We start from the raw sequence: 13,414 nt of genomic DNA, 5'->3' as shown, positions 1-13,414 counted from the left end.
TTATTTGTTTTTAGCTTTTTATTTTTCAACCCTCTTTAGACAAGACCCCCAAAAAGCTTTTTTGCCCAAAACAACTGCTGCAGTCTGTCCGAGTTATTTCTTGGGGTTTATTTAGCTGATTGACTGAAAAATTCCCAAATTCTTTAGGTGCGGTAATGGCAGATACACAAGGCAGTAACTACAGCTGATCAAGGTATTGTAGTAGTCGTGGTAGCAGCACATGATTTTACCAAATGCACTTTCTCCAATGAGTAAAAAAACATTACAGATGGCACAGTATGTGCCAGCACATCCCTATTTGAACTGTTATGCTTGTTTGCAATTGAAAATACAGTAATTTAAGTAATTTCATACTCAGCTAAATGCAGTAATAAAGGAACAAATCCCTTTCACTCAGAATTTCCTAAATAAGCCTAATTAACTACTGGGTAAAAGAAGCATTTCTAAAAATACTTGAAAGGAGAAGAGCTTCCATGAAAAATCCCTCAAAACAGAAAGCTTATTTCCTTTTGCATTGGCACTGCTTGCTTTTATAGAAGGAAATATGCAATGTATGTTCCATTTTTGGATGTGTGGTAACAACCAACTGCAGTAGAGCAGAATGACAAAAATCTAGAGAAGAAGGAATAACAAAATAATATTTACATTCTGGCCATCTAGCTAAGCCTTTACTTGAGAGCCAGTGCAAAGCATCTGTGAAGCTGCTGTTCTAATAATGCATTTCAACCCTATGCAATGTGCTGCTGAAGTTGTATGCCCCTTTTGGTATCCCCTTCCTTGATATGTTATTCCTTCTGCTCAGTAAAACCCAAAAATTACTGCATGGACTCAGAGAAATTCTCTGGTTTACCCTCTAGCAGATGCACTTTAAAAAGTTCTTATTGAGGAATCCTGCAATAAATATACACTTAAACTCCTGGGGGTTTTGACAGGTAACTGAAGAAGCCTCTTAAATTCCAATAATACAGGTAAAGAAAACTGAATTTAGGAAAAACTATCTGGAAGCCATTTTTCTCAACAACTTTGCAGCAATTTACTTGTTCAGTCCTTTTCTGCAGTGATCACACCAGCTCTCAGCAAACACCACAGTATTGGTTATGAATATCAGCAAAATCATGAACAGAAGTAACATGAAGCAAAACACTTCAATCAAAAAGAGACAGTAGTGGCTTCAAGACTCTCACTTGAAAAAACATCGTGACAAAAACATTTCAAAGTTATTTACATATCACATTCAGCCATGCTCTAGCTAGGATTGATCCCTGAAGCTTCATGTGAAATCCTAGAGAGGTGAAAACTGTAGCACAATCTCATCCTGGCACAATCACTCCTCCAGGACAGTATCAGCATCAGTGAAATAAGAATGGATCAATCAATAGTCTCACTGTTGGGCCAGAGGACACTTTCCAGAGTGAAAACTGAGAAACAGCACCCAGGAGCAAGGTTTGCCTCCAGTCAGTTGTATTTATTTATGAAAAAGTTAAGGAACATGGAGGGATTCCAAACTTTACTCTATTTGGCAAACTTCAACCGGTTAAGCAAGACAATGGTCACTGTACATGCAACTAAAAACACAAGACCTTTATAAAACATTGATTTTACATGGTAAAAATCAATAATCACAGCAACAACAACTTCTCCTGGAGTGACTGTTTTCCCACCATCATTACTAGATCTTCCATGCCACTTAACTTGTGCAATACTACAAATCACAGAGCACTCTGCTGCTGTCTCAGAAAAGTTGAAGGCCACTTTTTATTTTATGGAAGTCGTTCTGGGTCCATAACAATCCTCCTGTCATGGGAATATTCAATTCTGCAGAGCTGTGAGGAAGAGAATAAAGCACATTAGCAGTGGGCTGGTTTCTGCACAGAAGAAAATGTAAGCAGTCAAGAAAATCTTCCTTCTGCCTCAGGCAAGTCAGACCACCTTTCTAACACCACCTGTCCTTTGGCAAATGGAGGAGCTGCTATGGAAGGGAAATCAGAGTAATGAACAAGCTGCCATTGGAGCACTCCTGATGAAACCTGGATTGTTTCCAGGCACAGCTACAGGAATAAATTAGGTTCTGCTCCTTTCTATTTGTGGTAGCAACAGGTTTTCCTCGTGTTTCTTTCTAAGATTTTTTTCCTTGGCATCCTGCCAGGCTGTAATCTGAGTGGAACAAACTGTCTGCCCCTTTCCCCACACAAGGAGGTGCAGAAACAAACACATGTTACTTTTGGCCTGGTAGGTGCTTTCTCATTTTCTACATGAGCATTTTCTAGTAATATCAGTTGCATGACACATTACACTGTTTAAAACACAGCCTGAAATTTACAGATCTGGCTTGTAGCTTTTTAGAATTAATATACTATCAGTCCTCACCATTACTAAATCATATTTCAAAATGCAGTCTAGGGCATCTTTGTCCAAAAGAACAGGATGTTACTGATAAGGGAAGGTCAATAATTTAATGCCAGGGAGGATGACCAAGAGGATGGAGAAAAATGGAAGCCCTTCTCCTCTCAGATTTGAAACTGGAAGCTTGGGATCTGAACACAACTCTAATATGTGAAAATATGAACATGTGCAAGATTTCTTCAGTGAAGTATATCCCAGGCTGCATGATTCTCAGTCCTTCATATTGCTGCCAGATTGGGTCCACCAACCACAGAAAGGAATCAGTGATTAGAAGGTTGTCCAATCGAGTGTTAAGGAAAATAACTAAAATTCATTTACATTCTGAAGCATTCCTTGGATTAAAATAATAGGATATGGGTTTATATGTGTGTGATGAAACTGATTTGACAGCTTGCAGCATTTAAGTTCCTCTGACTTCAAAGTGTGAAATAATGCCCCTATTAAAACATTTCCAATGAGCTTCATTTAGTAACAAAGGTGATCTGAACTAAAGCTTTATAGAATGCCCCTGTTATTTTCAGAACAATCTGTGTTTCTTTCCTGAGGTCAGATCTGCAGCTCTAAATTACTAGTTACAGCTCTAAAAGGTCACTGGGCACTGCCAATATTGAAGATCAAAGCCCCAGCTAATAGAAACTACAATTTTCAAGCCTGCTGGGGCTGTGCTGATACCTGTAAACAGCAGTATTCATAATGCTTGGAATGGCTTCTTTTAAAAAAGAGCAGCAGGAGTGAAGATAGCAATATTAGAAGATGGTGTGCTCAAAGGATACCATTGAGGTTAGGTTTAGAGACAATAGTAGATATTTGGGTCAAACTATTTAAATAGAAGTAAAAAGGAAATTTCAACCCTAATTTTTCACATGGTGTAGTAAAAGGCACAGAGAGAGAAATGCATTTCATGGTTCAGGGGCAAAGTCCCACCCACACCATTACTCACTTTGTACTGAGAGGCTTCCACTCCTCCCTCACTGGCTGATCAAGCAGGGACATCATAGAATAATTATCCAACATGAGACCATCAGGGTCATCTGTCTGACCTGGGAGTTTCCCAAGAGGAAAGTCTTTCCATCGTACTTCATCTAGATAAAAACAGTACAAAATAAGAATTTTGAGTTTCCCAAAGAGATTTTTGAAACACAACATCACCTTCCCCCAGTCCACAAATACTGCCCCCTGCAACTCAGCCATTCAGCAAATGATCTGCACCAATGTCACACAAGCAGAGGACAATTCTGCTTCTGTTCTCAAAACATCCAGTTCTAACAAGCTGTCCACATCAGCATATTTAAGATGTCTCTTTTTTTTCTTTTTTTACTTGAGAAAATTTCCCAGTGAATGAAGTACAAGAGTTCAGTCTTCTAGTGGCTGCTTTTTTTTCCTTTAAATGTCATTTTGACTCCAACTCCTCTCCACTAACTTCCTCCTCCTGTGTCTGAGTCCCTCCATGACTCAGAAATTCTTAGCTAAAGAGACCTCCAACCCCAATGAGAAAATACAGCTACTGTAACAAAGCTAACAAAACACTGGATATGCTGTTTATTCCTTCTAAAACCCTGTCTTGCTCCTTTCTTTTGTTTGCCACCATGTAACAACAACCATTTTCCCAGAGCATAGAACTTAGGTTCACAGACAAACTTTGCTTTCAATTACCCCCAAGTGTGACAAACACAAGTCCAAGAATCCATATTTTCTTCACCATTCAGCAGCTGACATATATGCTGCCCCATCAGCTGGATACACCAAAATTTTAAACAGTTTGGAAAAACTTCATAAAAAAATAAATAAGACAGTAATAGCATGCTCCTGGAAAAGACATTCATAGTGTTTTATGAGTTTAAGTGAAATGACTTCTGAACATAAACAAAACACTAGAAAACCCACATTTTTTAGTAATTTGGCCCCAAAGGGCTGAGATGTGTTTGCACTTCAATTAACACTTGTCAGTAATGAAGACTGTCTTAGAGTCACTTTTTACCTGCAGTGATCTGCCAGGCAGACCCTTGCAGTGCTGCCCTTTTCTCAGCAATGGCCACCATGGTACCAGAATGAGCAAGTCCTTCCAGAGCATTTGCTTCAGTCACCATCTCTTCTTCCTCCTCTTCCACTTCCTCTACACCATTGTCTCTCTCTGGCACATCTTCTTGTTTCTCTACAGTCTGCCCTTGATTTTTAACCTGATTTTCTTGCCTGGCTCTCCACTGTAAGCTCTCTATAGTATAAATTGGCTGTTCACTGCCATCTGAAGAGAGGCCTGGACTGGACAGAGGGGCCCCTCCTTCTGTGTAAATGGAAGCAAGGTAGAGCAGGTTCTTCCGAGAAGAACGTGGCAAGCGAGGCCTCATGATGGTGAGGATCCTAGAGAGGAGAAAGGGCAAAGGAAAAGTCTTAAAAGGGTTGGTAAAACTTCATCTGGAGGCTTTTTTGCTTTTAAGTGTTTGTTTTCTCCAGGACAGCTGGCTCACATAGCTCATCTAACAGGCAAAATCTGATTATTCCCTGGTCAGTGGATGCTGGAATACTCCATCTTTGTGATTAAAATTAAGGACTCAGGATACTTCTAACTGAATTACTGCTTTACTGTTTTCTTGCATACAAGTTAGGAGCTGTGGTAAATTCCTATCACCTCAATAAGGTCACATCTCTACCAAGTCACTTTCCTCCTGACCAGGCTGCTTCTTTAAATACCTCCCCAGATAACTTCTGTTTTCATTTGGAAGGTGCAATCCTTTAAAATCCTTTTCCTTCTCTTTGTGTGCAATCAGTGGGGAGGTGAATAGCAGCAAGCATGGCTTTATATGCACCTGTTACAATTTCTACAAGATGCAAAGAAAGGCAAGGGAATGCAGCTATAGCTCAGCATATCAGTAGGGACCCAAAGCTGTTACAGAGCACTTTTTGCTGCCCCTTTTCTAGGTCACAGCATCAAACTTACAGCTGAAGAAGATGTGGGGTTGCCCAGCAGGGAGCTTGCAAGCAACTGTCAGTCAGTCTTATCCACTGCAAAGGAACTTTGTGGAGGAACAGCTCCTTCACAGACACCTGCTTGTTACACTGTTGTTTTTTCTTCCCTTCAAAGAAGATAATGAAAACAATAGGGTGCTCAAAATTCATCAAAAATATACCCTTCAACCCTTCAACCCTCTGCATTTTTACTGGAACCCATCCTCAAATAAACTGTCATTTTAACCCAAGTGCACAGCCAGATGTACCAACCAAATACAACATCAAGGTTGTTATAAAGGACTTGAAAACACATGGACAGCTCAGGTAGCTCCACCAGACCTGAGCACAAAGCAGCACAGACATTCCCAAGCTGGCCCTGTGCTTGTCACAACAGACAGGAAAGCCACAAGATGTGTTTGAACAATATTATCCCAAATAAATGCAGTGTACTGCATCTGGTACCCAGTATCATTCCAGATAGCTCTGCAAACAGTAGATTTAACAGCTGGGAACCAGCAGCATTCAGAATCTTGGTACATCATAGATATGCTCAGCACTGACTGAAAGCACCAAACCTTAACCTATGACTGCCTGAGATACTGCCAAAATCTTTGTGCAGACCAGAGCTTTTTTAAACACAGAAATTGCAGACACACTCACCAGCATTTACTCTGGCAATGCCAGTCAGCAACTCAGAAATCCAGTTGATCAAGAACTGAGGCCGGAGTTCTGAAGAGTCAGAACATTCCTTCAGCTCTATAAACATTTTCTCTATTAGGATCTGTGTAAAACTTCGTGAAAGGAGGCCTGACAGCAAAGGCTGCCAAAAGCAGTAAAATGCTGGGGGAATTTTGAATTGCCATACCTCTTTATTTGCTGCAATGAGAAGAAAAAAACGAATCAGAGAAGCCAAAAATTGGTGCTTTGTAATGTTTTTGTGAAATACAGGTGTGACACTTGCTCCAAACTAAAGAGGTTTGTTCTCAGATCACTGATTCCAGGATATTTCCCGAAGTCCTTGCTGAAACTATTATTTTTCTTATGCTAAGCAAGTAAAATAAGTAGCAATTTGATATTAGCACAAAGAAATTATTAACACAGAAAGATCTGTTTTGCTAATCCCTTTCCAGTTTCAGCTTATTTCACATATAATTAAGAGCTACTCTATTTAAAAAATATACTGCAAAGGAAGGTTTATTGAGCAAAGCAACAAAAAAATGAAAAAGCTTTTAAATTTTTCTACTGTTATATAGTGATGGAAATTTGAAAATGTTTCTTGGAAAGTTCTTTCGCTGTGAAATAGGGAATTTATTTATCTTCATTCCCTCTAGGTGCCTAGATCTCCTGCAAACAATAAATGCAACTCCACACATATGGGCAGCAGCTTGGAACTAAGATGCAGCTGGTGAATGAGGCTCAAAAAATCCCATCCATTTTGATTTGTTTCAAATCTTCAGTGTAGAAGAGAAACATTCCTGATATCAGCAACTATTGCAGAAAAGGGTAGATGCAAGCTTTGAAAGATATTTTGGCCAGATATTCAGTGCTGAAGAGCTATCCTTCCATCCCAAGAGTTTTATGCAAAAGCAGTAGCTAAGCATGACCATAAGGGGTTCTGGAGAACAGGGCAAAAGATATTTAAGGACCTGGATAAACAAAAAATATGCAGCCAATTAGAGATTTCAATATAATGAGAAAATAATAACAGACTTGGTCATAACACTAGCTATGCATTTTCTACTTGGGTGATGCATAAAGCACTCACCTTCATATTTGATATTTAGCATCTTCAGACAATCCATCTTTGGGATGAGAAAGCCATCACTGAGAAGAGCTTCAGCCACTGTCGCCCTAGAGCAGAGAGTTTATAAACTTATATTCCTTCATGTATCAAAACACCACCTGCCCCAGTTCTGAAACAAGTTTGACTGACAAACACCTGGAACTGTGAGGAGGGAATGGAGAATTTTTTGTTTGAGAGACCTGGTAATGCTATTCTTGTATGGCATATATATTTATATTCAAAATATCAGGAGTTCCAGCTCTTATCTGTAACGTGATACTCTCTCCCCTCTGCAGTTACACCATTTAGATTTCTCAAAGCAGGTCAAAATCTCCATGCAAATTTATATGCTAATAAGGAAGCCTCAAGACACTAGGTCCTAGAGGCTCTGTAGTAATAGAAAGATAAAAAATATAGAAAATGCCAAATATTGCTCTGCAGTTTTGAAGAATTCCAAAGGTTACTGTGAAAGCAAAATCTCTACAGGTTTGTTGGGAGCTTTTGAAGACACTGAAGATGCTGCATGCCTTGGAGCCAGCATCACTAAGTCTGGGAGAACACCTTGGTATCACCTGGCACAAAGACCATTGCTCATTAGCACACATCAACAACTCAGCCCTCAAAGACGTTGAGGACATTGACTTATTGCTTTCTCCATGATCAGCTACCATGAAAAGGCAATTAAACAGGTCTACAGCCCAGTTCAGCACCATACCTTTCACCTCAGCTCTTTAGCAGAGACATACCTGTTTTCCTGCATCAGGTCTTTGATCTGAGCCAAAATCCAGTCCAATTCTGAAGAGGAATCAGACCACAATTCTCGAGACTTTGAAAGAGACGGCATAGCCTGCATAACCTGAGTGAAGGCAAAATTCAAGCATGAACAGAAAATACACTCCCATGACAAAGACATTATTGCTGTGACAAGAAGATGCACGTGCCACCTGTACTTTATCACCAGCACCTGAAAAAGTTCACAAATGTTCCCCTTTCTTGGAATCTCCAATAACCACAGATCACCTTTACAAACCTGAACAAAGTGCCCACATTAGGAACTGTCAGAGCTCAAATTGCTTGTTTTCTGTAGTGAAGTTTTCCTTTGGCAAGCCATGCATGACAACACTAGCAGACAGACCTGAGCAAGGAACTAACTAAGGCAACAAGGAAGAGAAAACATATTGCCCAAGAAGGAAGAAAGAATGAACCAAAGTGCTGATCATCAGAGTGCACTTACCCGGAACTGCTCATTCTTGTAAGATATCAGAACATCTCTGACTTTTTCTAGAAATAAACATAAATTTATAATTTAAGCAGAAGACCAACTATGTAAGGGGATTTTGTATCTAAGGAAGCTGCTTAATTTTGCTAAATTTACACTCAAGGAAGGCATCAGCCAAACAAAGGCAGCAATTCTGTTGAGACAAGACACTGAAGGCTCCCAGAACTCCCAGACTTTTCCAGCAACATGAATTTTCTCAAGAGGGGTTGAACCACAATTTCCATATTTTATCACTAACAGTAGCCAAAGACAGGTAAGTTGGATAAACACAGACAGCTAAAAACCAAATTCCTAGATCAGTGCAGGAAGAAATTGTTCCCATATGCAGTTTATGTTCTGATGCATATTTGTATTCCATACACTTGCATTTTGTATCAATTGCAGCAGCACTACAGCTATTCACAAAGTGCTAAAAATTTGGAGAAATACTACCAAACCAGTCAGTCAACACCAGGAATCCACCAAGACTCAAAGAGGAATCCCAAAACCTGAGCTGAAGGTATATCTTTATGCTAGAAGATGACACATTTAATCTGCTTTCTTTAGCATATCCAATCCTTGTATCTGCTGTTGTTCTAGGAACACCTACCATGGAATTCCTTGTGTTTCTGACAGGCCTCATGCTGTGGGGTTTGAATCTCCCATGCATCACCATCCAAATCTGCATTTGCTTCCACCTCTTCCTGCTCTTCTTCCTCATCCTCATCTTCCTCACACAAGTTATTGCCCAGCTGACGGTTCCAATACATCTTCCGCAGCCACTCCAGCACAACATCACAACCTAACAGAGAACAGAAAACATCTCAGGGAGGATTTCTTTGTTATGGCAAAAAATAATAGGTGGTATATTGCTAACTTGAATTATGAAAATAAATGCTATTAACCAGTTATGAACCTTGAAAACACAAAATACTCCATTAATGAATGAAGTGAACAAGTTAAAAAAACCCAAACAAACAAACAAAACCCCCCAAAACCAAACCAAAACCAACCTCCAGAAAGAAACCAGGAAGAGAAAAAACCCAATCCAGTATCACAGACATGATAACTACCCATCATATTTTTGGGGGAGAAAAAAAATGATTGGACACTGCTATGGCACTACACCTTGCTCAAGCTAGGTCAAATTTAAGCAGCAGCTAGGTCCCTGCAGTGGCATTCAGATGAGAAAATTAGTCAATACTTTAGTATCACCATGTTAGTATCACCATGGTCAACACAGCATCTACAACAATAACAGATTTTTTTTATGCAGGGACTACACTATGCATACATGAAATAGAATAGAAAGGAAATGCCTTTACTTTAATCAGCATTTTCCCAATTCAATCTAAGGACCATGCTGAAGATTATTTAACTGGATTCTCAAGCCTTAACCCAATATTTCCAGGAGTCTCTTCAAATACTATGAGCTGGTCATTCACTGAGGCTTGCAGTATCCAAATTTCTCCCTAAATAGGATTTTTTAGGAGTCTTAGGTATCACTATACCATCAGAAAAAGCTTTTACCTATTTCCCCAAGATGAACTTCCTGTGCTGTAAAAAAGCAAAAGCACCAAACTGTTGCAACCAGCTGTTGCTGTTTTGAGTCATTTTTTCAGGGACAGGAGAAAGCCTCTGAACATTTGTCCTGTGAGGAGCCACAGGACACAGCTCAGCTATCCTGACAGTGGCAAATCCTCCCAGAGTCTGATATCACAACTCTCCCTGCCTGTCCTGCAGCACCCCAAAACGGAGGCAGGGGTGCTCCCCTCAGGGCCTGCAGCTCTGGCACTGCCACCCCGGGCAATGTGCCTCAGGCCACCCCTGCCAGTGGCAGCTGCTGGTGGCACTCACTCACTCACTCACTCACTCACCCTTGCGGCACAGGGCCAGCCGCGGCAGCTTCCCGTGCGTCAGCTCGTGACGGAGATCCACGACCCACACGGGGATGTCCACCTGCAACAACAACAGCAGCTGACCCCTCTGCCCCACTGCATCAGCCCTGCACAGCTGCATCAGCCCTGCACAGCTGCACCAGCCCTGCACAGCTGCACCAGCCCTGCACAGCTGCACCGAGCCTCCAGCAGGTGGGAACAGCACCTTCCTGGCCACTGCTGCGCTGTAGTTCCCTTGGTTCCACTTCAGGAGTGAGCCAAGATCCCCCAGCTCTCTGAGGCCACTCCTCCTGTGGGCTAGGACTCATACAAACTTGTATTTTACAGTTTAAGTCCTTCAGTGTTACATGCAACAAGAGATTTCTTTTTAGACAGAGGTGTTACATGTAATCTAATGTAACTGTCTCATCCATTCAAATACAGTTTAATTGCTTCTCATTCTGGATAACTATGTATCAAAGACACAGTATCACATATAATACTGACATTTACACGATAATTTGCATGCAGTTTTTTTCAGCTTTCCTGAGGACAACTACCTTTAACTATGCAGGACCTTTGCTTTTAAGCTTGATCAGTTTTAAAAAGTGAGAAGCAGAACTTTTCTCAAAAACCCAGGAAAAAAAAAATCAATTCATCATTCCCACACAGGGGTCCAAACATATACAGAAGAGTCTCTAATACTGTCTGTCCTTCACTGTCAAAACTTGTTCAGTCCCAGGTATGATGCTCAGTGCAGCTGGCAGTAAAAGGACTCAAGTTGGTCCTGCTACTACAATTACAGTTTGAACCCTTCCTCCTCCACATGAGTGGAAAAGCTCACCTGAAAAAAAAGAGATGAAAATACCTACAAATGTGATGAATAGCCTTGCTTGTCAAAGACTAGGATTTATAAACCACGGATTTAGCTCTTTTTCCTCAGTCGCCAAGAAAGCAAAACGTGTGACAGTATGTCAAGTGGGACTACACACATTTGATCATATGTGATTCAAATCATTTGATCACATGTGATTCAAAAACCTGTAATGATCATCAGCCTTTGTCACTCTTATTGTGACTTCAAAGAACAAATTTTGTATCCAGCTGCAAAACTTTGCAGCTAGAATAAACAAGCATCTATATCTGTTATTTTGGCTACAAAAGAATGATCCCCCATAATTTCATTCACTAGTGTTGTTAATAACCTGTAAATTATCAAGCAACTCCTATTCAATAGTTACCTCTCTCGCTAATTGTCTCAGAGGAATGCTGACCGACTTCTGTTTCCTTTCTGTGATCAAGTTGACAAATCTGCATGGAGGTTACAGAAAAAATAAATTACTATATATACTATAAATTACTATCAAGAGCTGCAGAGAAACTTGGAACTCCTGAGACAAACTCCCTGTGTACTATACAATCCTGTGGTCCCAGAGATGCAAAGTGAACTCAGACAGTGGAATAATGACATCTGTCCAGGTCTTTCTCTCAAAAGCACAAGGGCCTTGAGAGCCCTTACCTTACAAGGGCCAGCCCATAAGACAGGATGAGCTCGTGTGACTTCAATCTGCCAGATGAATCGAGGACCTTACAGCGAATCAGTTCTGCCGTGGAGTCCACTGCAAGAGGCATTTTTGGACCGTACCTGGAGGCAAGGAAAACCAGGTGAGCAGGCTCACACAAATACACTCACCCTGTAAAAAGAGCAGCTTTTCCACTACATTTCGTGTTCTGTGGTACATAACAGCCTAAGAAATGGTATGCTGAGAGAGCATCAAAGGCTCTTTCCAGAAGGGTTCTATTGGAACAGAGTGGTTACACGGTTACTCCTAAGCACACGGTAAATGAATATTTACTGATACGCCAAGCACACAGACAAGATGCTTTACCTAGGCGGGTCTTGTGTACGGATGCAGCAGAGGCAATTTAAGGGCCTTGGATATGCCCACTGCCAGAGAAATCAGCCCGTGAAGTTGCGGGCATGCAGGGCTTCTGCCACCCTGCTCCCACAGGACCACCGTGCTCTCGGCATAAGCTGCGTGCCCAGAGCCTCCCGCAATGAAGGAGCTCTGCAAGACGGGGCCGCCAGCCCTGCTGCACCGCCGGCCTGCCCCCACAGCCCCGGCCGCGGAGCTGCTCCGGCGGGGGCCGGGCACAGCCGGGGCCGAGGGCACAGAGCGGCCGCTCCAGGGACACAGGGCCGGCCCCGAGCCCCGCATCGCTGCCCGCCCGCGGCGCGCGGCCCGTACCGGCTCTTCCACGCCGAGACGCGGTCCAGCGCGTCCTGCTGCAGCCGGCTGTCCCCGCAGTACAGCCCCACCATCACCTGGTCCCACTCCGCCCGGCCCCTCCACGCCACCACCGTCCGCAGCGGCTTCAGCCGCTTGCGGGCCGGGGACGAGCTGGGCTGGCCGCGGCGCCCGGCCGGGCCCGCGCGGGCCGCCATGCCGCCAGCGCCGCTCCTCGCTCCGCCTCCCCGGCCCGCCCTGCCCGGCCCGGCCCGGCCGGCCCTGCCCGCGCCGCTTCCGCTTCCCGCGCCCGCCGCCCGCCCTGGGTGCGGCCGCCTGAGGCGAGCCCGGCCCCGCGGGTGCCGCAGGGGTGCGGCGGGGCTGGCCCTGCATCCTCTGCGGCCCCCAGGACTGGGGGCCAGGGCGTTTTCCCCTTGTGCGTGCGGAGAGCTGAGGGGCGGCGAGATGTGTCCTGAATCAGAGCGAGGGAAGCCTTGCGAGAAAGCACAGGACCGTCCCCAGCAGCCACACCGTGTGCCCCATAATGTTGTCCAAACGCTTCTTGAGCTTTGTCAGCCTCGGTGCTTTGACCGCTTCCCTGGGGATTCTGTTCCAGGGCCCAACCACCCTCTGGGTGAAAAGTCTTTTCTTTTAGCCAGCCTAAACATCCCCTGACTCAGGTTCATGCCATTTCCTCGAGTCACTGGTCACGAGCGTGAAGAGCTTGGTACCTGCCCCTGCACTTCCCCTGGTGAAGATGTTGAAGAACACAATGAGGTCTGACCTCAGTCTCCTCCAGGCTGAACAAACCAAGTGACCTCAGCCACTCCTAAGGCTTCCCCTCCAGACCTCTCCCCTTCCTCCCGGCCCTCCTTTCGGTGCCCAAAACAGCACAGAGTACTCGAGGTGGGGCAAGCAC

At 43.3% G+C, this 13,414-nt stretch overlaps 1 protein-coding gene across 1 annotated transcript; it reads right to left on the bottom strand.

The window, feature by feature from the left end:
- Positions 1-1,440: 1,440 nt before the first annotated feature.
- On the bottom strand, positions 1,441-12,751 carry LAS1L (LAS1 like ribosome biogenesis factor). The gene is made up of 13 exons (XM_071442273.1): positions 12,517-12,751; positions 11,787-11,912; positions 11,509-11,578; positions 10,268-10,349; positions 9,001-9,192; positions 8,367-8,413; positions 7,879-7,988; positions 7,115-7,200; positions 6,010-6,225; positions 5,339-5,474; positions 4,382-4,761; positions 3,344-3,485; positions 1,441-1,823 (listed from the first exon to the last, which is right to left on the bottom strand). The coding sequence occupies exons 1-13, from the start codon at positions 12,711-12,713 to the stop codon at positions 1,733-1,735; spliced, it is 1,875 nt and encodes a 624-aa protein (XP_071298374.1). The 5' UTR covers positions 12,714-12,751; the 3' UTR covers positions 1,441-1,732.
- Between the last annotated feature and the right edge of the window lie 663 nt (positions 12,752-13,414).

Source organism: Agelaius tricolor, unplaced genomic scaffold (genome assembly GCF_023055355.1).
Source record: "Agelaius tricolor isolate 1412-34295 unplaced genomic scaffold, bAgeTri1.0.p SCAF_17, whole genome shotgun sequence".
Taxonomy (NCBI): domain Eukaryota; kingdom Metazoa; phylum Chordata; class Aves; order Passeriformes; family Icteridae; genus Agelaius; species Agelaius tricolor.
This window is presented reverse-complemented; position numbering and strand designations above follow the sequence as displayed.

Excerpts from the sequence above, each read along its gene's own strand:
- LAS1L (XM_071442273.1), bottom strand. The coding sequence starts at position 12,713 with ATGGCGGCCCGCGCGGGCCCGGCCGGGCGCCGCGGCCAGCCCAGCTCG. Across the intron at positions 7,989-8,366 it reads ACAAGAATGAGCAGTTCCGG|GTTATGCAGGCTATGCCGTC; the intron begins GTAAGTGCACTC and ends GCCTTCACTCAG. Across the intron at positions 7,201-7,878 it reads GACCTGATGCAGGAAAACAG|GGCGACAGTGGCTGAAGCTC; the intron begins GTATGTCTCTGC and ends TCTCTGCTCTAG.